Source organism: Xiphophorus maculatus, chromosome 13 (genome assembly GCF_002775205.1).
Source record: "Xiphophorus maculatus strain JP 163 A chromosome 13, X_maculatus-5.0-male, whole genome shotgun sequence".
Taxonomy (NCBI): Eukaryota; Metazoa; Chordata; class Actinopteri; order Cyprinodontiformes; family Poeciliidae; genus Xiphophorus; species Xiphophorus maculatus.
The window spans coordinates 1095109-1116181 of NC_036455.1; the positions used below are offsets into that span (position 1 = coordinate 1095109).

At 39.0% G+C, this 21073-nt stretch overlaps 1 protein-coding gene across 1 annotated transcript in view; it reads left to right on the forward strand.

Moving 5' to 3' along the window:
• The first annotated feature begins 1414 nt into the window (after positions 1 to 1414).
• The window catches only part of pard6g (par-6 family cell polarity regulator gamma), a 37589-nt gene continuing 17930 nt past the window's right edge, over positions 1415 to 21073 (forward strand). Inside the window, exons 1-2 of the mRNA XM_005797383.3 lie at positions 1415 to 1758; positions 8041 to 8263. Coding sequence (XP_005797440.1) covers positions 1687 to 1758; positions 8041 to 8263 — 295 coding nt within the window. The 5' untranslated portion in view covers positions 1415 to 1686. The remainder of the gene's footprint in view (positions 1759 to 8040; positions 8264 to 21073) is intronic.

Here is a 21073-nt window from a genome sequence, read left to right on the forward strand (position 1 = left end):
GACTGTTAACTGTTTCACGACCTACTCTAACCCTTAACACATTTCTACAAATAATATTTTTGGAAAATTTGATGGATATTAATTAGATTGCTTTGGTCTGGAAAAACATAATTAATTGAGAACAAGTCACAAATTTGTCTTCGGGATAAATAAACACCTGATTGACTTTAATTGAGCTGGGCCTGTTTTAGCTGTAACACAAATCGCAAATTAAACCAACATGAAATATTTGCTTTCATTTGTTTTCGATCACGTGCACCATCTGCAGGCCCGGAGGAATGCGTCCTCTGGCGCTCTGGAGGTCTGGACCAAATGGTGACACATTCACGTCTATCGGAAATAGTAGAACTCTATTTTAAAAAATCTCTTGTAGCTAAAAATAACAGAATCTACTAAAACAAATACTTTGCGATAATGACACTTATGTTTAGTGTTTTGCAGTAATTTGACGTTCCGCTTGAATATTATGAAAAGTCATTTTCCTGTCCTTTATCAGGAAAAATTTAGCAATTTTTTTCCTGACGAGTTCTTCAATAGTTTAGTTGTTTTAATCGGTGGAGTTGTTTTCATAAATTAAGGGGTTTATGTATTTCGTTCTGAATTTTGTTCCTTCCAGAGGTGAAAAATCACCTATGAATACTGCAACTGTGTCATTTTGTGTATACATGTCCATATAATCCTTTACATTTATGTGTCTACTATTTTAACTTTATTTTTGTACCTTCTTGACATCTTTTGGTTAGTAAATGATATATTTGCTTGGCTTTGCAGCTGCTGTGAATTTTTAAAAAACTTTTGTTTATATTTTTAATGTCTCTCCACAGATGTTTGAGGTCTTTATAAAAAGCCTTTTCCTTTATAAAGACCTCAAACGTTTTATTTGCTTTCTGTCTAATTTATAATTTATTTTCTGTAACCTCTGTTTGTTTGCTTTTTGGTTATCTACTCTTTTTTTTTATCTTTCACCTACTTATGGAAATAATTGCTGGGTTTTTGTTTGTGTGCCTTGTTTTATTGTTGGTTCTTGCTTTTGTCATTTATTGGTTTGTGTTTATTCTTCAAATCACTGTCTCAAGTATGACTTGAATGTTTATATATGGTGTTCATTGTTGCGTTAAAAATCATAAATACATTTTTAAAAAGCATTTTTTGTCTTTCTTCCTCTTTCTTGATTCTTTCCTTCTTTCCTTTTTCATTTCTTTCTCTCTTTATTTGCAAACACGTATTCATTTACGGTGTCTTTATTTCTATGTTTACATTTCTTCTTCGTGTTTCTTCACTCTTTCAGAAACCAGTCTCTTCATTTCCATCTCTTGTTCGTTCTCTTACTGAGCATTTTGAAGTGCGGAACGTCAGATTAACGAGCGCTACTCGAACGCCTCCCTGAATCCCCTTATTTTTTAAGGAGGGCTGATGTCATTTCAAAACTTACCCCACTCTCCACAAGTCAACGCGGTTAGTTTCTCGCTGGCTTTTGCAACGTGAAGTCATCTCTCGCTTCTGACGGAGCACTTTGGAAACCTACAAGAAGAGCAGAAACCACAAACAAACTTCAACTTTTCTGCAGGAAGCGAAGCGAGCGGACATCTAAAGAAAAAGCTGAGGATCGGAGCCCCTCTTTTCTGCGGAAAAAAGGGAGGCTTAACTTTTTTTCCCATCTTTTTTCTCCCCCTTTCGTTCACCAAAATGAATCGGAGCTTTAACAAGTCGCAACCTTTGCGACACGCTGATTGTGACGCCGTGGAAGTGAAGAGCAAGGTGGGTGTTTTTGTGTAAATAAATTCTAGACTCAACGAGAGTTTGGTGTAAGAAGAAAAAAAAAAAAATCGCACACATGGTCGAGCAGGAGCGAAGCAGGAGCTGGAGGGAGAATCTGCCTGCAACTAACACATTTCCTTCTCTTTGCAACGCTTTGATCCGAACCGGACCGGGTTCTGGGTGTTTCTGTGTGAACTGCAGCGATTGTTTTTATTTCCGACAATTCAGATTGTGTGCTGACTGATCGTTATTGGCTGTCACAACGCTTTGTGGGGTTTAAAACGCAATACAGTTTGTTTGTTTGTTTGTTTGTTGTTCAGCGACAATCTTAGGAGAACATGTGAAGAAGAAAAAAATCTATCAAATGTAACATTGTGGCTGCAGTAGTTACGATTTATTCTACATATGTTGGGGTTGTTTTGTTGGAGGCCTAGAATCTGGTGGCTAATTTGAATCAATTGCCATATCCATAAACCAATTAATTATAGAATCAAGTTAAATTTACTTATGTAAAGATTTTTGTTTCATCAAAGGGGAACCAGGTTTCCTGTGGAAATTCCTACCATTGTTACAGGGATTTAGGAAAAAATTGATACATTTTGTTTGCACTGATAAATATTGAATTATGCTCATTTTAAATTTTTAAAGACTGGATTAAAACCCAAAACTGAGTTTCTCAGATATTTTAAATGATACAGAGGACTGATTGTTTGGGGGGTGGGAGTTGCACACAATGATGTATCCAATCATAGTAATTGAAAGTTTAGTGGAAGGAAAAAGTCCAGCCAGTAGTTTGTGGGAAATTCACAAGGCTATATGCTTCAGGGGTCACCACACACACGCAAACGTAGAGATCAACTCTCATCAGAACCTGTCAAGAGTTGCTTTCCCCATCGTGTTTACCAAAGCCAGTGGATTACCTTCAAACTCTCTTCTTTTTATCAATCAGTGAATAACTAATTGTCTTCCCAGAGTGCTGCATTCAAGCTCAATTATAGAAAGTTGAGTAGAAAACAAAACTTGATCCGAAAAGGCGTTCAGCCAACCGTGATCACCACGGCCTGAGAAGATTGATAAGGAGCCCCTCCCCCCGTCTGTCCACCTGACAGGTCTGTGAGACGGTTGACAGATGCTCCGGTTGGGGAGCTGACAGCAGGTGGGCAAACATCTAGTCCAGGGGTCAACCATGAACACACACGGTGACCTCGGAGAGTCGCTTTCTTCTGCATCGTTTGACTGTGATGCCACCAGGGGGGAGGGGGGGGTTTGTGGGTGTAGCTGCCACAGAGCGGCACTGGAACCGAGCAACTTCATCAGCATCATCATCACACCGAGAGCTGACTCACCGTCCTGTTACGTCACGCGTTCTCTCCACCCTCTCCCCCTCCGTTTGATCAGATGTAGCTCCTCACGCACAGAATTACGTGACTCTCTGTCACTTTGTTTCCCTTCCAGCCTGCTTCCCGTGTGCTGAAGAGTCCAGGCTGCTCAGTTCAGCCCTTCACCTCAACTATGATTGAGACAACAGATAAATGGCGAAAGCTATATTTAGTTCATACTGACATACTCAAGATGAGAATTAGTGACATTCCGATATATATTTTTTTCTGCCAATTTGGATTTGAAAGGGCTAAAAATGTCTTGATTCATCCATACTGCATTTAAATATTATTTAAAAACGACTCAGTTTTGGGGCAAACAAGTTGAATTATAGGGAGAACATTTCAGGGCATTATTGTTTAGTTTTCACGTTTTCCTAAGGTTCGACAATCGGCCCTTTTTCCACAGAGGAACCCATCTGTAGTGCATCTGTCACCAAAACCGGATCTCCTTCCAATTTTAGAACATGGCCAAGATGTCTGTGGCACTATTAAAAAGAAAATAACTCATCATCTCCAGATTGGTTTCATTCTGAATGAAGTTTAGGAGAGTTTAACAGTGTCCAACTTATTTCCTGACGTGCAAATTTAATGCCATTATAATAAAATATGGTCTAATTTTGGTCTAAACCAGTGGTATTCCAACTGCGGGCATTTGCAACTGGTTCCTTTCAGGAGAAATTTCAACATCAACGAAAAATACATCAGAAGCTGAGTTTTAATTTGTTGAAAAAGAGAATCACTGTGGAAACACAATGTTGAAAAAGATTCCTAAACCCTTGTCTTAAATTTATTCCATTAAGGCTGGAGGGGTTTGTTTTTAGTTTTTCTTAACAAACAGCATCTTATTTGAACCATATGCATATCTCTAAGAACAATTTCCAAAGATCACTCCAAGTTTGCTTTGCCACTGGACTGAAACTTTGCTAGTATAACTTTGTCTCCTAACAAGAAATAAGTTTAGTTAGAAATTAACTCCAACCAGAACTGCTGTACTTCTCTGGCCTGTTAGAAATGCAATCCAGAACTGTTCTAAACACAGTTTAACCTGAAGAAAAGATGACATTCCTGTTACTCGTCATTAATTGCAGGCAATATTGACTACAAAAAAAAAAATCAAACCCTTAAAGCCAGCCAATGCTTAAAATGTTTGTCCAAAAGAAAACACAAACCGTGTGAACATTAGATAAGCTTCCTCCACATTTCCAGTAGTGGCGCTTGTGTGTTTCTTGCTCTTTTGTGTGCTTCTGATTGGTTTTTTTGTGTGTATGTGTGTGTGCTTGGCGCTTGGCAGTACATGTTTGGTTTTCTCAAGGGAAACTGTTCCAGCGATAAGCTTATCAGGGATAACATTGGAGGTGTCTGGCTGTCTGTCAAGGAGCCTCAGCAAGGAGCTGGTTTCAGTCACCTAAAGCTCTTATCGCTGTGTGTGTGTTGGGGGGGAGGGGGATAAACTGCAGGTAGGTGAGAGTAGTGGTGAAGTTTTCTTCCATACTACCTAAAAACTTTGTTTTGCGTACCTTAAATAATAAAGAACTTATTTATTTATTATCTGCGAACTTCATAGTTGGTAATTTATTTACAGAGAATCAGTAAGTCAACCTTGACTTGCAGAGCGTTGCATGATTAAGACAAAGAAGTGAGTGTTGACCAAAGTAAGAAGTGGCTTATCTTCCTTTTTCTCCTGTGTGTCAGTTAGGAGGCTTCCAGGCATGTTTGAGCTTGTTCGGCGTCACTTCGTCCTGATAGGCCAGAAGGACAGGTGATGTCATGTTTGAGGTGATGTATTCTTAGTACTGGGTTTGAGTTCTTAAGCCTGTGAATAATCATGCCATGTTCAGGCTTGCTGCAGGCCTTGGGGTGGTTCTGCATGGAGCACAATGAACATGACATACCGTACCAAGAAGACTTTCCTAACCAGATCTCTGGACAATTTGGTAGCTCAAGTTTAACATGTTTAAGTATTGCAGACTTAATTACAGACGAGGTTTCCCTTTCCAACAAAGTTAACAACTCCGACTGAACACCGACAGAACCTGCTGATCGGCTTCTTGTGTCATCCTCTGGAGTAGCTAGGTTTATATTACCGTAGCTTAAACCCAAATGGGGCTTCTCATTTTCATAAAGCTGACTCACAAGTTGTGCCTCAAGTAAACCTGGCAGGAAGTTTCTCTGGCATCCCCACTAGGCTTTCTCTGAAATGAATATGCCATCTTCTAATTACAGTGGTGGGTGTAGCATATCTTCTGCCCGTCTGCAACCATGTCAGCACTTTTCCTCTCCTTCCTGTTCGCCCCTGATCCTCTCCCTCTCTCTCTCTGCTTTCTGCCTTTGACATCAGCTTACTTGTGATGTAAGCTGATGATTAGAGTAACAAACGGCTACAAATTACCCATGTGAATCACGCAGCAGAACTGCTGCTGTTGTCTTGCAGTGGATTATTGAGGTGCGCTTTTATGTTTTGGTTGTATACCTGTGTGTCTGAGTCACAATTAAATTTTTTTGTTGTTGTTTTTTTCGCCTACTATAAATTTCAGCCTTGAGGTTATGATGTTTTACTGACCTATCCAAGAAAGCCATTGCAAAAATCTGTTCTTACTGGTACACATGCATCAAATGGTGAACCAACGTCCGTGAGTGCAACCAGGTCAAAGTAAGAACACTCTTCAGTGTGGAAGTTGGCAAGAAGACACTCAAAGTTGGGGTCGGTGACATAAGCAGAGGTAGAGACAGGTGCAGAGCTATTTAAAAGGATAGTCTACTCTAGACTATTTGTGTGCCTAACTTTTTTTTTTTTTTTCTTAGATGCACCCAAATATTTGACTACATTGCTCTTCTACAGATTTACCTTCTTTTCTCTTTCTTTTTTTATTAGTAGACAATCTAGTAAATAAATGTATTATTTTAAGCAGAATTACTCAAAACAGGTCTAAAGAGCTTCTATAAGCTGAAACTTAGACCTCAAGATAAATGAAATTAAAAGAAAATCTGAATTAGACAATGTTTTAAGAGCTACGTAGATCTGCCAGACGCATGAATCATTTAGGGTGGAACTTTATTCCGTGTTTATTTTACTAAATTTTGTGTTTAATATGATTCATTCATGTGGTTTATCTAGCTATAAAAATGTTTTACGGAAATAGCCGACTGCTGTTTTCAGTGATTAACTCAGGAAAGTTTCTTTTGTATTTGTTAAGTTTTCCAGCAGATTAAACATTTTGGCGTCATGAAACAATCAGAGCCATTAGGACTTTAGTGGGACAAATTAAAACAAAGAGAGCCAATCAGAGGGAGGGTCCCCGCCCTTTGCTGTCTCTGTAAACATGTCTGTTGTGAAACTTCAGGAGACTTTCAGTTTCACAGGGGGTTTTATTTGTTTTACCCTCAGCGACTGGTTGCACCAGTGCGACCTGAGATTTTTTCCAGGTGTGCTATTGAGAAATGCAGTCGCATCTGATACCAAATTAATTGCACTTTATATCCCCAATAGAATATCTAGTTTGGTTCTTATTTTGAGATATATTTAGTGAAGTGCATTCAGGCTGCGTGATGGTGAGAGAGAGCAGAACTATAGAAGATCTAGAGTACAGTAAAGTTGCTCTGTTTTGAAGGGATGACATTTAGCGTTCCTGAGGAAGTATTTGCTCAAACATTTGACATTTGAGCTGCAGTAGATGGTAGAAAAAATGTTGTTTAATGGGTCCTTTTTCCGTAAAATGAATACGATCCAAAGTTTTTACACTCATTTATTTTCTCTCCTGGTTTATCTAACGTCACACAGAGTGTTTGGTTGGCTGCTAACACATTCAATGAGGCGGAAACTGTGAGCTTCACAGTCTGTTTACAAACCATTAAAGAAACAGAATACATATTGCTGGTAGTTAATTAATCTTAAGGCCTAGTTCAGTGACGTGAAATGCCCCTTACAGAATCCTTATGTTTGCTTTTTTTTGTCACACTTAAATGTTAGACCATCCAATACATTTAAATATCAGACCTGAGTAGTACTGAAGGCCATGCTGAAAGGATTATTTCATTTATTAAACAAAACAAGCTGTACAAACAACTGAGCCTTACGTGGAAAAGTAATTGCCTCTTAAGCGTAATAAATGGTTCTACCATCCCTGGGGGCAACTACTGTCATCAAGTTAAGGCGATAACTGTCACCGAGTCATTTACAGCGCTGTAGAGGAAACCTGGCCAGCTTAGCTTTGCAAAATTATTTTTATTCAGCCATATTGGATGATTTGATGCTCAAATAGATTTATGTCTAGACATTGACTAGGCCACTTCAAAACCGATTTTCCTTTTAATTTTACTTTCTTTAGAGTTTAGATATCATGAAGTTCTTCAGATTATATGTTTTTCCAGATTCCACAAGTCAGACAGTAATGAGGCCTATTTGTGCTTTACGAAACGGAACCCAAAAATTGTGGTTATCATCATAAATAATTTTTAAAATTTGTATCAAAATTTATCAGGTTGAATAAACTGAATAAATATGGTACTATGCATGTATCGTCTGGTTTAGAGTCTGTGCTAATTAAAGCAGTAGCTTAGCATAAAAGCAGAGTATGTGCAAAATGAAATTCATTTCTCTTGCTAAGATATAATTATTTCTCTAACTTTGCATTTGGTATGTTGAAAAGCAACGTTAATCTGTTTCTTCCCTGAAGGTCAATGTTTTTTGCTGCTGTGTAATGCAAATGTTTGAAAATATGCACTGGCTGTGTTAAAACTGGTTTTTCAAAGTGTCATTTTTATTTATACATTGTTCAGAAGCTTGCTTTGCCGTGCCTTATCCGCCAACTGCTTGTACATTTTTATTTATCCAAGTGGCATCCTAGTTTTCTACTTTAGGATTAACATCTATTTTTTTTTCCTCTTCTTCCTCTTTCTTTAGTACGGAGCAGAGTTCCGACGGTTCTCCGTAAACCGGATCAAGCCTGGTAAATTCGAGGAGTTCTACAAGCTCATCCTGCACATTCACCGCCTCGCGAATATAGAGGTGATGATTGGATACGCCGACACTCATGGGGACTTCCTGCCGATTAACAACGACGAGAACTTTTCCAAGGCAGTCGACTCGGCTCATCCCCTACTCAGGGTATTCATACAAAGACGAGGTAAGTGTGCAGAAACAATTCGTCTTAAATTTTGTTGGGTAGAATCAAATATTTCTGTTTTAAATGTCCTGAAACTAGTTAGAATGTAAAGTAAACGTCTATTTTTATTAACTGCTTCGTCCATTGCAATCACTCTGGCAACTTGAGGGGGAAAAAATATATACATTTCCTCATTCAATTAAGTTTGCCCTGAGGCCTGTTCTGTTTACTTCATGCAAGACTTTCTGTTTGTGTTCTTTGTGTCCCCTGCGCTCTTATACACCGGATCAGTCTTGGTCTGTGTCTGTCTGCCCTGCTAAGCCCTGTGCTTTATCCAGAGGAAGGCCTTGCAGGCAGATGAACACAGACACAAACGCAGGGAGAGAGATCGGTGCCTCAGCAGCCCCATAGAAATCAGGTCATTGAGCAGAGCTGGCATACCAGACATTACAGAGAGACAAAAGATCTGCATGAAAAGGGAGGTTCCTGAAGGAGCTCCCTACGTTCGTGCCTGCATGCGAGCGCATATTTGTTCAATACCAAAATCCACAGCGTGCTGAATGGGAACCAACTCCTCTCTCCATCCCTGTTCTGTCATTGATCCCCAAGTTTGGAGAGGGTTTTGACCGCTTGCCAGAGAGCTAAATAGCATGCAAATGCATCCATCAGCATTCACATCTATTCATACTCTTGATCCTTCTAGGAATGTTCCTCGCGGTGTTGGGTAGTGTGTGGACACTCTGGAGTATTGTTTTAATTGCAGTCCGGTGGCTAAAATTCAAACGCTGTGCAGCAGTTTTGTGAACAGTAATGATGTGGATTTCCATCTCAGAATAGGTTTCAAAGAGGCCCAAATCAGCCTGTGTTCCTGAAAACTAAGATAGCTAAAGCTGACTAAACTCACTTTTGTTGGTGTTAAATGCTATAAAGCAGTGGTTCTCAAATGGGGGTACGCGTACCCCTGGGGGTACGTGGAGGTACTGCAGGGGGTACGTGAAGCTTTTCAAAATATCTTAAAAAAATCAGTAGGCTCCTCATAATAAGTCTTGGGAAAAATTATTTTGTAAAAAGTTTGATAAAATATAAATGTGTGTTCATGCACTGAATTTTATATTCAGTATTTAGTTTCAATATCCTTTAAAATAAAACTGACCCCCCCACCAAGTTAGTTTGACCCAGGGCACTCGTCAACGACCTGTCGTTATCATGATTACACTGTAACTATGGAGACGTAGCTAAAGCGTAGCAGCAATGCTGCTGAAAGTACAGATAAAGTGAAAAATAAGGCAAAACCAGAGCCGACGAAGTACAGAACGTACATGGAATGTTTTAGTATGTTTTAATGGGATTTACGTCCACAATCTCTGTACCTCTTTTTTATTCCAAAAATGTTTTGCCCGTGTCAGGGGGTACTTGACTAAAAATATATTTTTAAGGGGGTACATCACTGAAAAAAGTTTGCGAACCACTGCTATAAAGGATGTTTAATCCAATGATAGTTTTTATTGTGAATAATTTGTGGAAATGCTTGACGAAACCGGCATTTTGGATCTGCCAAGTCAGAAACTCAAATGTACAATCTGTCTCATGTGATCAGTGAATGCAACATACCCAAGAGTTAGCAGATCATACTGATCACCACTCTCTTCAAAATGGAAGTTGTTGATGTATCAAAAAGGCGTGAAAGGCTTAAGTTGATGCTGGTCATTTGGCTGCATTAACCATTTCTTATTTTGTAGTCGTGGCTGTTTCAGTTCCGGTTACATTTGGGTATGAAAACAACAATTTTCATCCCCTTGTGGGTGTTTCTTCTAGCCGTCGAAGTGGCAGATTGACTCAGAGTAGACTTGAACAAATGGCTGGAAGACTCTTATTATATATTTTTGAGCTTTCAACCTCTGTTTGTTGTGTTGCATTATAGAAATTGCTTGCAGATTGTTGGGAAGCCTTAGACATATGAAAAGGAGCTACATTCTGTAGGCAACACACACAGAAACGAATTGGTTATTAATGCTTTAGCACCAACTGGTCAAATTGCAATTATAAGTTAACATACAGGATAATTTGAAGAGGTGGATCTGAGGTGCAGTCAGAGGTTGGAATTATGTGGTTTTGGTTTGATCAGGTCAGATGAGCGGTAAGCGGGTCACACGTGCCTCCCTCTATTTTCCTGTGTTCATTAAATGTGTCAAGAGCAACAATTACCACTGTTTAGGTCCACAAACACTTCAAGCAAAAGCCTGCGTTAAGATGGTTTCATCTTGAGTTATATAAAATCAAATAAAAATTGGGAAAATATTTAATCAAGATAGTCTTGCAATTTTCTGTTGGAGCATCTCTGCAGCTCAGACCTTTGGTTATGTATATCAGACCTCAGAATAAGTAGTTGGAAAGGGTCGAAATCAGAATCAACAGGTCAGATATCAAATGCAGGAATATACCATTCAAATCTTAATTGTTTATCTCCAATCTTTTTACAGCAACTCCTCCTTCACTCACACTCTGCTGCCTCTCATTGTGAATAACTGCTCATGTCAAAAAAGGCTAAAAACAATATTTTAAATGCTGCAAATCCCAGTTCTTATAGAGAAATTGGAATTTGCAAAAATTGGTCAGAGTTTTATTGGAAATTGGCTACAAATCTCAGCTTGGTGCATCTTGGTTAATATAAATCATTATGGTTGTACATTTATAGATGTATTTTAAACATGTATTTAGAATTTATATATACAAACTTAGCATTTTTATTCTTGCTCTTTTACTCTTGATGTAATCTCATATTGAAAGGTAAGGTACTTGTTTTTAATATAGCACATATTCTGCAACCAGGCAGTTGAAAGTTCTTTGCATGAATTAGAAGAAAATACAAACAAAACTAAAAGAAAAACAAAAGGGTAGAAGTATAAAACTACGTGTTGGTTCACCATGTTTAATAAGAATAAGTAGTCCATAATCTATAAACTAGTAGAGGTTTCTCTGGACTCTTGCTCTGATAAAACTAAATGTAGGTTCCAGTTGTTCTGAGTTGAGTTCTAGATTTGTACAGCATAAAGCTACATAAGTCTTTACTGGAAAGCAGTAACAGTCCTTTAAGAAAAGGTGACCTGGGAGTAGAGCAGAAAATGGCAAGGAGTTTTGGCTGAAAATGACGCTCTGGCCATGGTGATGTGGTTCATAAGAATGTGCCGCTGAGGCAGTCTGACCATCCTGCGTATCTGCAGCCTTTTGTTAGCAGCCAAACAAAGAGGTGAATGTGTGGCTGTGCGAGTACCTCATTCCTCAGAGCAGATACCCTGCACCCATTGTGATGCTGGCATGAGAAAGTGAGCATGATAATGACTGTATCAGACAGTACCACCCTGTGAGTGCAGGTCATCAGTGGTGTCACCGTGTGTCTTCTGTGACCGGGGTCAGCAGACCACCCCATGTGAAAACACACATCAACACTGAGACTTGGACAGTAAAATAAATATTTATTGGGAATCACTAGACATTGATGTGCGTTTAAAAAGAAAACACCCCTTAAAGAGTCCAACCTGTGTTTTATTTATTATGCTGGGAAACTAGATTATCATCTCGGATTAGACTATAAATTGAGCTTCAAAGATTTTACTGGATTTACATACAAAACATGAAAAGAAAACTAATAGCTCATTACTAAAAGCCATGGGATGTGAATTGACCTGTAACTCAGTGAGAGATGGCCTCCTCCACCCTCAGATCAGATAACTTTGTGAGTCCATGTGCATCCTTTTCCACTCCTCCTGCATTAACAATGGCTATGACAGCATGTGCTGCTCTCTTTCATCTACCTGACACTCCCTCGCAGGCCTAGATTTCCTTTGTTTGGGAGGTATCTGCAGCACGTGCCACAGTTTTGTTGGGATGTAGTGATAATCCTGCTCCTGATGCATGTTACTCTCCCTGTGGGGTCTGATTCTTAACTGATGACCTTTACTCAAACAAACCAGGTTAGAAATGTGTGGTGTATTCCTGGGAGCCTTGTAGGCTCTGGATAATCGCCACTTATCTCCTGAAAGAGTGAAGAGATGGAAGGAAGATTGATTGGGTGTTTTTCTGGTGAGGTTTCTCTGATGGTTGTAGAAGCCTAAGAAGTTTTTATTTTTTTGGTTTCTTTGGTTTTTTTCGTGGTTACTACCACTAAGAACTTACAGGAACCTAAAATCCAACAATTATTATGGATAGATCATCTATCAAATAAAACAAAGAACTCTCTTCTTTTGTTTTGACTAATGGAGGCATGAGCTGGTTTAAAAAAAAAGATAAGATAAGAAAAGAGAGTTTTCCAAAAAGCAACACACTTCTGCCTCACCTCTGCATGTCGTCTCTCAGAAAATATAAAGTTTTTTTAAAAGGAACATTTTATAAATTGAATACTGAATACGAGTAAACTCCTAATAGCTTAAAGTTCACTTATCTTATCATAGTATATGTTAAGTCATTTTGTTGTGTATTTTGTGGTTATAAGCTTATTACTAGGAGGAGAGACTCACAAACAATAGGTAGGGGTGGGCGATGTAGCCAAAAATAAATAAATTTATATTGCGATATATTTTCGAATTGCCTCCAACAATATCAGAGACGATACTGCACATTTTCTGCTTTTTCTTTTTTCTCTCTTGGTAGGCAAATTATAAGACGCTCCATCACTCATAGATGCTAAAGGATGCTTCAGAAAACACTGAAGCTAAAGGTTACTTTAAAGTCAAAATAACTCAAACGTTCAAGAGTTCTTTGCTATATTATAAGCTTTTTGATTTGTTGAACTCTTTAGTCTTTTAAGGTGAGGGAGTTCTGATTGCAACTTTCCGAACTTAATTCTATGATCATTTGGAAAAACCCTCGTTCAAATACTTGCACCAGTCACGAAACGGTAAGGCTGCAGTCTGCGTTTTGTGAGGGGAAAGTTCAGCTGTTTTGCAGACAGTATAAGCAGACTGCATATAGACTAAACCTTTTAACGAAGAGCAGAGACCCCTGTTTGCGGAAAAGGCTACGAGTTAAAATAAACAGAGTTATTCAGCTGATCCGAGGTCGTCTCTATTTGGCTTCAGATGTAGCGTGCCAATATTTACGACTCCAACAACCCACGGATACCGACATCAGCCAAGCTAAAGAGAGATGTGGAAATATAGCACAAGTTTAAAAAAAAAAAAAAAACCCTGAGATCTGCAGACAGATGTCGTTTTGCATGTTGAACCACATGGTCTCCCAAAGATCAAAGGAACTGTTACTTCTCTGACCTGACGCTGGCCTCCTTTGCTGTTTCCCTTTGCATTAGAAATGTGTTAACAGAAACCCAGACTGCTGCGATGTCATTTCCACTAGTACTGGATTCAGTTAAAAGGAAGTAACGCAGGAAAACTACGACAGCCTGATGAAATGGCTTGAAAGAAAACTTTACAGATTGTCTTTAGTGGAGTTGGATGTTAGTCATCGCTTTAAGGAGTTACCTCTGTGCGTTGTGCAATGTTGACAACCCGTCCTGACTTCATTTTTTACCAACTGACTTGGGTACTTTGGAAATGCTAATGTGTAACCAACCAATTGTCGCTTTGCCAAACGTGTTCCCTTTCCTCATACCAGCACATCCATTTTGTTCCTATAAAGCTATTGTCTTGTTGCTTAGCCTCAGTAATCTTTTGTTGTGGTCATGCTTCATGTATGCAGGTGCTTCTGGTGACCTCCAGCTGTGTAGGGAAGCTCCCGCTATCATAAGATGCCAATAAAAACAAAACAGGGGAGGGAATGCTTCTTAGGAACCATATTTATTTACCTTGTCATTACTTGTTTTTAATTTCTTTTCCTGGACAAAGCCTTGAAAGTGCAATTCTCTCCAAGAAGCCCATCTGGGTGATCATCTTGGTATGCATTCTGGGATTTTCTCTTTGTACGTAGCTGCTCAGACTGGTCGTCATCCTTCTCGTAAGAAACCTCAGGCCTGACTCAACGATTAAGGACAAGTGGGGGAGTCTGCCTGACGGTGAAATGCAGACAGAAAGTGGGGAGAAGAGGAAGCGAGGATACACTGAACTTATTATTACTGCTCTTTTTTCTTTTTTTTTCTTCCTCTCGGGAACAAAAAGGGGAATAATAATAGAGTGAAATTTGGGGATATATTTTTAAAGTTTAAACAGGTTATTAAGTATTGGTCACTAGTAAAAATTTGCCCCGTCCGATTCCAAATAATAGTCGTCATGCAACATTAATCCTTTTAGATTACATAATTGTCTGTGTGGTTGGGCCTTTCAATAAAAACCTGTGTGGCCTTTTCTCTGGGTGTCTTTCTGCATTAAGCGTCATAGTTCAAGTGTGATGGAAAGGCCTGATCCCTGCCAGGAGCCGGACACAGCAGCAGCGGCAGCCATGTCTGGTGTGGAGAGGCCTCTCTTTGTGTCTCTGACTGCAGCAGCACAGAAAAGCAGATTGAGCGACGTCGTAAATCTCAGCAGCCGACACAAAAAGCCATGAAGGCACAAACCCCGGTCAAGTGCCAAGCATGCAGCTTGTCTGAGACGTCTTCACTGGGTTTCTGAAACTTTTGTTTGACAGTTTCAGACACACATGTCGGTATGCAGCTGACACACAGAGTAGCAATGCTCGTCTTTGTTCTGTGGTCTCTGTTGCAGGGTGTGTGTGTGGGGGGGGGGGGCAGAATTGGCAGTTTAATTAAACTCTTGTTGTGTTGTCAGAAGTATATTGGAGTTTATGTTTCCTAAGTCCCTGCTTTCATTTTGGTTTACGACCCCTCTTTGAACCGCTCCTTCACCCACCCCTCCTGCTCTCCCACAGTGAACTTTCCAGACATCATGGGAAAGGAGTGTCTGTCAGGAACCCCTCTTACAGTTTTAATGAGTATTTTATAGAACATTATTCACTTTTTGTCTTGGAATGGTCAAGTAAAGTCTTGTTTTTAAGGATAAAAGAACTGGTCAGAGTTCAAGGGTCAAATTCTGTGGTTCTGTACAGCTTCTACCTGATTTTGATATATCTTTAAGATCTGTTATGAGATTTATATACAAGTTTAGTGCTGCAGACTTATTTTAAAGTCTAAATTTGAAAACTTAGACAAAATGATTATGATACGTTATATTTGGGATTACCCAGGTTAGGATATCTACAATTACTAGCTAAATTATTAAATATACTTTGTGTATTTTCTCTAAAAGTCTGCCAACATTTTCAAAATTGGCATCCTCCATGACTGAAATTAAAACCTCAAAAGCTTAAGACACTGTTCAGCCTTTACATTTCCTGCTGAAAGCATCGCTCTCTTGCAGCCTTGGTGAACTGCAGACATGTCTCTTTATGTAAAAATAATTTTACCTTCTTACATATCAGTGCTTCCTCTTATTTTAGTCTTCAAAAACCTCACTGAACCAGAAAATGGTTCATTTTGAGTCTTCTTTTTTGCTCTGTAGTGGTGTCTGCACCGAAGAGTGTTGGTGTTTGTCCAACCTGGTAGCATAAGAGTATGGTGTGTTTTCTATTGTGACAAAAATAAAAAAACAACCTGATTTAATATGGATATTTCCTGAAACCCTGAAGCTTTTCATTCATGCTAAATAGGATCTCTATAAACTCCTGTGTCTGACTTACAGATGTGATTGTGTCTTTGTATTTTTTTGTTGTTGTGTTGAGTGTCAGAGATCTCAGTGGTCAAGTTAAAATTGACCCGGTCTTTCCGGAGCAAATAACATCCTAAACCACCACCACTGCAGCCACTCCTTGAGCCTTTTAAAGAGGAAAAAAACAAGATTGAAATGTTTGTTTTCCTCTCTTGCTTTTATGGCTTAAAAGAAAATTAAGAATATGTGACATGTTTATCTGATTTATAAACTAACTGACTGAAGCGCACATTTATTTTGACATCTCTCTAACAGCTGTAGTAGTCGTCTATAGGAAGGATTTCTTTTTTCCAGAAAGCTTAATTTGTATTCTTGTTTATGGGTTGGCTTCCTTGCCAGATTATTTTATTATTATTTTTTGCCTTTTAAAGTAGATCTATTACCATAAAAAGAAGTCCAAAAACATCATATTAAGAAGCTGATCTGTCTTTATTTTTTTGTTATAGCGAAAATCTAGAACCCTGACTGCTGTGTGTAAAACCAAACAAATAAAATAATTAAATTTAAAAAATGCTATTATTCCTTAAGTTCCCAGATGTTACCATTTTAATACTCTCAGAGTGAGGTATGCATTGCTAATACTGTTTTAAATGAAGCACATCCTCATGTTTTTGGATCACGATTAATGAGCTGTTTTTGAGGTTTCAGCAAAAGATTAGTTTCCTCTGTTTGCTGAAAGTAGTTTCAGCAAACAACTTTTTTCATGAATAAATTGTTACTCATAAATGACAAATGGCAATTTCCAAGACGGAGACACTGAGATGGACTAGATATGGGAAAACCGAGAAAAATTCCCCGGCTACATTTTTGGCAGAGGCATGAGAAGAGCGAGGAAAAGGAGCGAACATTTAGGGTTAGGGAGAGTGGGGAGTTAGCATGCCGGGTGGGCGTTTAGCGGGTTTTCGAGGGCGGAGTCGTTGGTTTGTGCAGAGACGGCTCGCTGTGAGATTGCTCACTGCAGCTCCTCCTTAATTACAGCTCTGCTGGATGACAAGACAAGGCCAGGCATGCTCTGGATGTGTGCACAACAGTAGAAAACTCGCACTAATCCCCGTTTTAAAAAGTTACGAACACACAAGTGTACGCTTGAGCAAAAGATTAGGTTCCTCTGATGAAATCCCAGCTCACCTAATTTTAATCAAAACGTGCAAATTGGCTTTAAATGTGTGCAAGTGGGAGATTGCTGCAGTTATCAGATGATCCAGTGTAGTTTCCTGTTCATTTTTCGACAGCGTCTCATGAGGGTTGTCTTGCTTCAGATGCAGTAAACTTCCAAACATTTCTCATTTATTTTACACACTTCAAATGGACAACTTTTCTTTGAGGTTACACAAAAATCTATTTAATCCCCCGAGGAATTCGTCTACATCCACTTAGTCTGGCTTAGGAGAGACATCACGCAGCTTTTGTGCATCAGAGTTCAGCGAGCACAACATGAACCTTGAGCCTTTTGTAAAGAGTTATTTTCAGAGTCCATAATTACAAAGGAGGGGCCGACTCCGCTCCTCGACTCTCACCGCAGGCGAGCTCGGCTTCAGAGCCACCCGACTCATGACGAGAGGTGCACAGCTGGTAGCAAAGGAAATATCTAGACGTTAAACAAGACAATTTCTTCATATTATTATTTAGGTATTTGAAAAATTGTGAATTATAATAAGGGGACACTTTCCTCTTTGTATCCTTACAGCAGGAATGTGTAAGGATGACCCAAGATGCACAAGCTGGGTCACAAGTATGACCCAGCTTGAATGATGCATTAAATTTAAATTATGAAGTGTTAAAGAAAATTGTACGCCGGGTAGGCGTATGCCTATCAGGTTTTTTTTTATCTCTCTTTTATATTTACTTAATGATATTTGGTTTGTCAAGCCTTGTTTAACCAGTCAGAAGTGCATTTAAAGAAAAAAAAAAGATACAGTTAATTTATTTAACGTTGTTTTCTACTTGAAATAGTTTGAGTCTGTCTTGTGAAGAGGGAGTGGACTGTTTCTTCAGGGTTGTTTACCTTTCTGGCATCCCTGGTGAAATGGGAACTAATTTGCTGCCGAGGAAAAAAAAATGGTGGAAAAAGTAGACTTTAAAAAAAAATTGCCAGGGTGTAGCTGGACTTAAAGCAGCACTTGGGCACACAATCTAAATATAAGCGCAAGAGGTAAATTTCTTAAACACATTTTCAGAAAAGAAAAATGCATATGGAGGGGAAAAAGAAGGTTTTACTTGCTTTCCTGTTGAATTTGTGACCATTTAGTTTAAGCCATTTTGCTGTTTAAAGATAGACTTGCTTCCTGGTCTACGTTGTTGGACGTGTATCGACATGCTTCTTAAATGTCCTAAACTTTTATCTTGTTTTCGTTTTTTTTAAGATTACCAGCTTCAGACTGCAATCTTATCTGCAGAAACAGTACTGTGGATGATTCTCGAGTCTTTCCTTATTGCTTTAGAGTTTCCTGACGCGTCCGACTTTCTTCTGATTTCAAGTTGATCTGCGGGCGCTTTGTTTAGTAATCACAACTTTTGAAGGAAATCTGATCAAGAATTTTACTGGGATACAGAAGATGTATCCTGGGGCACTCATCTCCGTAAAATAGATCCGTCAACACCTATGAAGCTGCTGCCTCTAAACATAAAGCTCAGGGGACCTGCTGAGTCACAGAATATCCAGAGGGGGTGTTCAGGTGATTGTCAGAAAGCAAATTAAATTTCAAAATTTTTAATGCATAAAGCAATTAAAGTAGTATCATCTGTTAACCTAAGTAGGTGAGACCAGGTTCCAGGTATTGAGGTAGACCAAAGTTTTTATCTGTTACTGAAAGATAAGGGCTAAAACGTTCCTTCATACCGTTGCTGCAAGTGGCTGGAATTTCTTCCACCTCGATAAAGATTAATAATTTGATTTGCCAAATTTCATGTACTCAATTTACTGCTTGCTGAAGAATGTATCTTAAGAAGCTGGTCTAAGATAGTAGTTGATCATCTCTAAATTAATTGAAATTTAATTGTACGCCTACCCGGCGTACAATTTTCTTTAACACTTCATAATTTAAATTTAATGCATCATTCAGATGTTTATTGCTGCTAAGTTATCTGCTTCTGAAGTGACTCAGATGCCTGACAAAAGCAGACAGCCACACCGTGAGAAGAAGCTGCCCCCCTGTCACACACACACACACACACATACACCCTTTTCCAAACAGCCAGGCCACGAGTTGGCGGTTGAATCAGGCCAACTCAGCAGTTCAGGATGGGAGAGGAAGGAAAAGAATGGAGGAGGGGAGGAACGAGCCCTGACTCTTGTCCTGATATGAATTGCGGCCTGAAACAATGGACACTGACAGCTCATGTGGAAACACTCCCACAGACACTTTTTGTTGACATGGTGTGTGTGTTTGCGAAAGAGTGAGAGACAGAAGACAGAGTTCTCTCCAAAGACCAGCAGAAGTCATCCACAAATGGAGGCAGTAGAGCAAAGAAGGAGCAGGAAGAAACAAGGATATGTGTCATCGTGCACAGGAAGCGTTGGGTTATGATGTCGGTATCTAACAGAGGGGGTCGGTGTTTCAGGTGCTAGGCGAAAAGAGCGAGTGATCTGTCCAAACTTGCAAAAGATTTTGCCCAAGTAAACACTAGACAGCTGTGGTGCGCTCATGCCAGAGTGTCTGGAAAGGCTTTTCGTTGTTTGTCGATTGAGACTGCAGCTCCACAGGTCCTTACATAGATTCCTAAAAAGTATATTACTGTTTTTGAATAACTTGACATTTCTTAATCATTTAACCAACTCTGTATTTTGACTCCAGAAACAACAAATTCACTTCTATGCAGATGCCATATTCTTTTTTTTATAATTTTATTTTATCATCCATCAACAACAGGTCATTGACCACAGGAGCAAAGCAAACATGGCATTTCTTTTTTCCTTTTTTTTTGTTCCATCCCCTACTTCTCCCCATCCATCCATACCTAGCTGCAAACAATAGAAACAACAAAATAAAGAAAAATATAAAAGGGTATATAAAAAAAATAAAAAATTCTTTCTAGCATATCAATAAAATTAAATGCAAAAAATGGCAAGTTGTAGTGAGGGAAAAAAAACTTTATAAACTCATTTTCCTTGTGCATGTATGCCATACAAAGCAAAAGTAAATATCTAGAAAGCTGTTGGAATATGTCAGATTTGCTACAATCCAGCCTTTTTGTCTGTTTAGATTCAATTAAATTGAGATTTGGAAACTTTGTCCAAGTCAGGTGTGGTTTCCATTTGCGATACAACTGAAAAGTATTTTTTTCAAAGCATGAGCATCAGCATGGATAGTTCCTTGAGATGGACAAAATGTAAAATTTCACAGCTGAACTTTTTGAGGAGCATGAAAATATGTGTAGCCTTGGATTTGATTGATGAAATCAGGATGAAAATTATCCCAATTTGGTTCTGAGGTTATATTTTCTTTGGCTGTTTTTTGGGTCGAATTGTAATGCGACTTGTTGTTATTTCTGCTCCTAATGTGAATGAGAAATCCAACAAGGGATTGCTTTTCTTGGGAATATGATGTTTAGACCCTCTCGGCAAGATGTCTTCAGTGTCCGTTTTCTCACTCTTTCTCGAAAACCCTAAGTTCAACACAAACAGAATTTGATCCGCACAAAAGTCGGTTTGATGTTTTGGCTGAAAACATTTTTTTTTTTCTATCTCTTCTAAGCCTCATTGGTGTTTATTACATGTCTGGCTCGTTTCCTTGCTTGTCTCTATATGTTGCATCCTCCAGCATGTCGTGGCCTGGATTATGTGGGTGTGTGAGGCAGACAGACAACATAATCCAGCTAGTCTGCTTGTTGTCTGTTACCTGCAGCTGATAAGATTAGAAAGTGATTTGAGTTGAGCGATGTCAAAGGGTTAGGAAGCAGAAGGTTGTAAGGAGCTTTAGAGGTCTGCAGGAGTTCAATGCAAGAGAACTAAGATCAGACAAAGCGATATTTTGAAAGTCTTAACAAATTGTGTTTCAATTGACCCATGCTTGGATTTTGTGGCGCGAAGCTGACTGAATTTAGAAACTCTTCATTCAATGTCTGAAGAAGAGTTCATATACACATGATAATCATGTGCATGTGAGGGGAGAGTAAAAATGGTAGTAGCAAACATAATCACCTAATTAAAAGATTTAATTGTGACCCATGAGTGTGACATTTG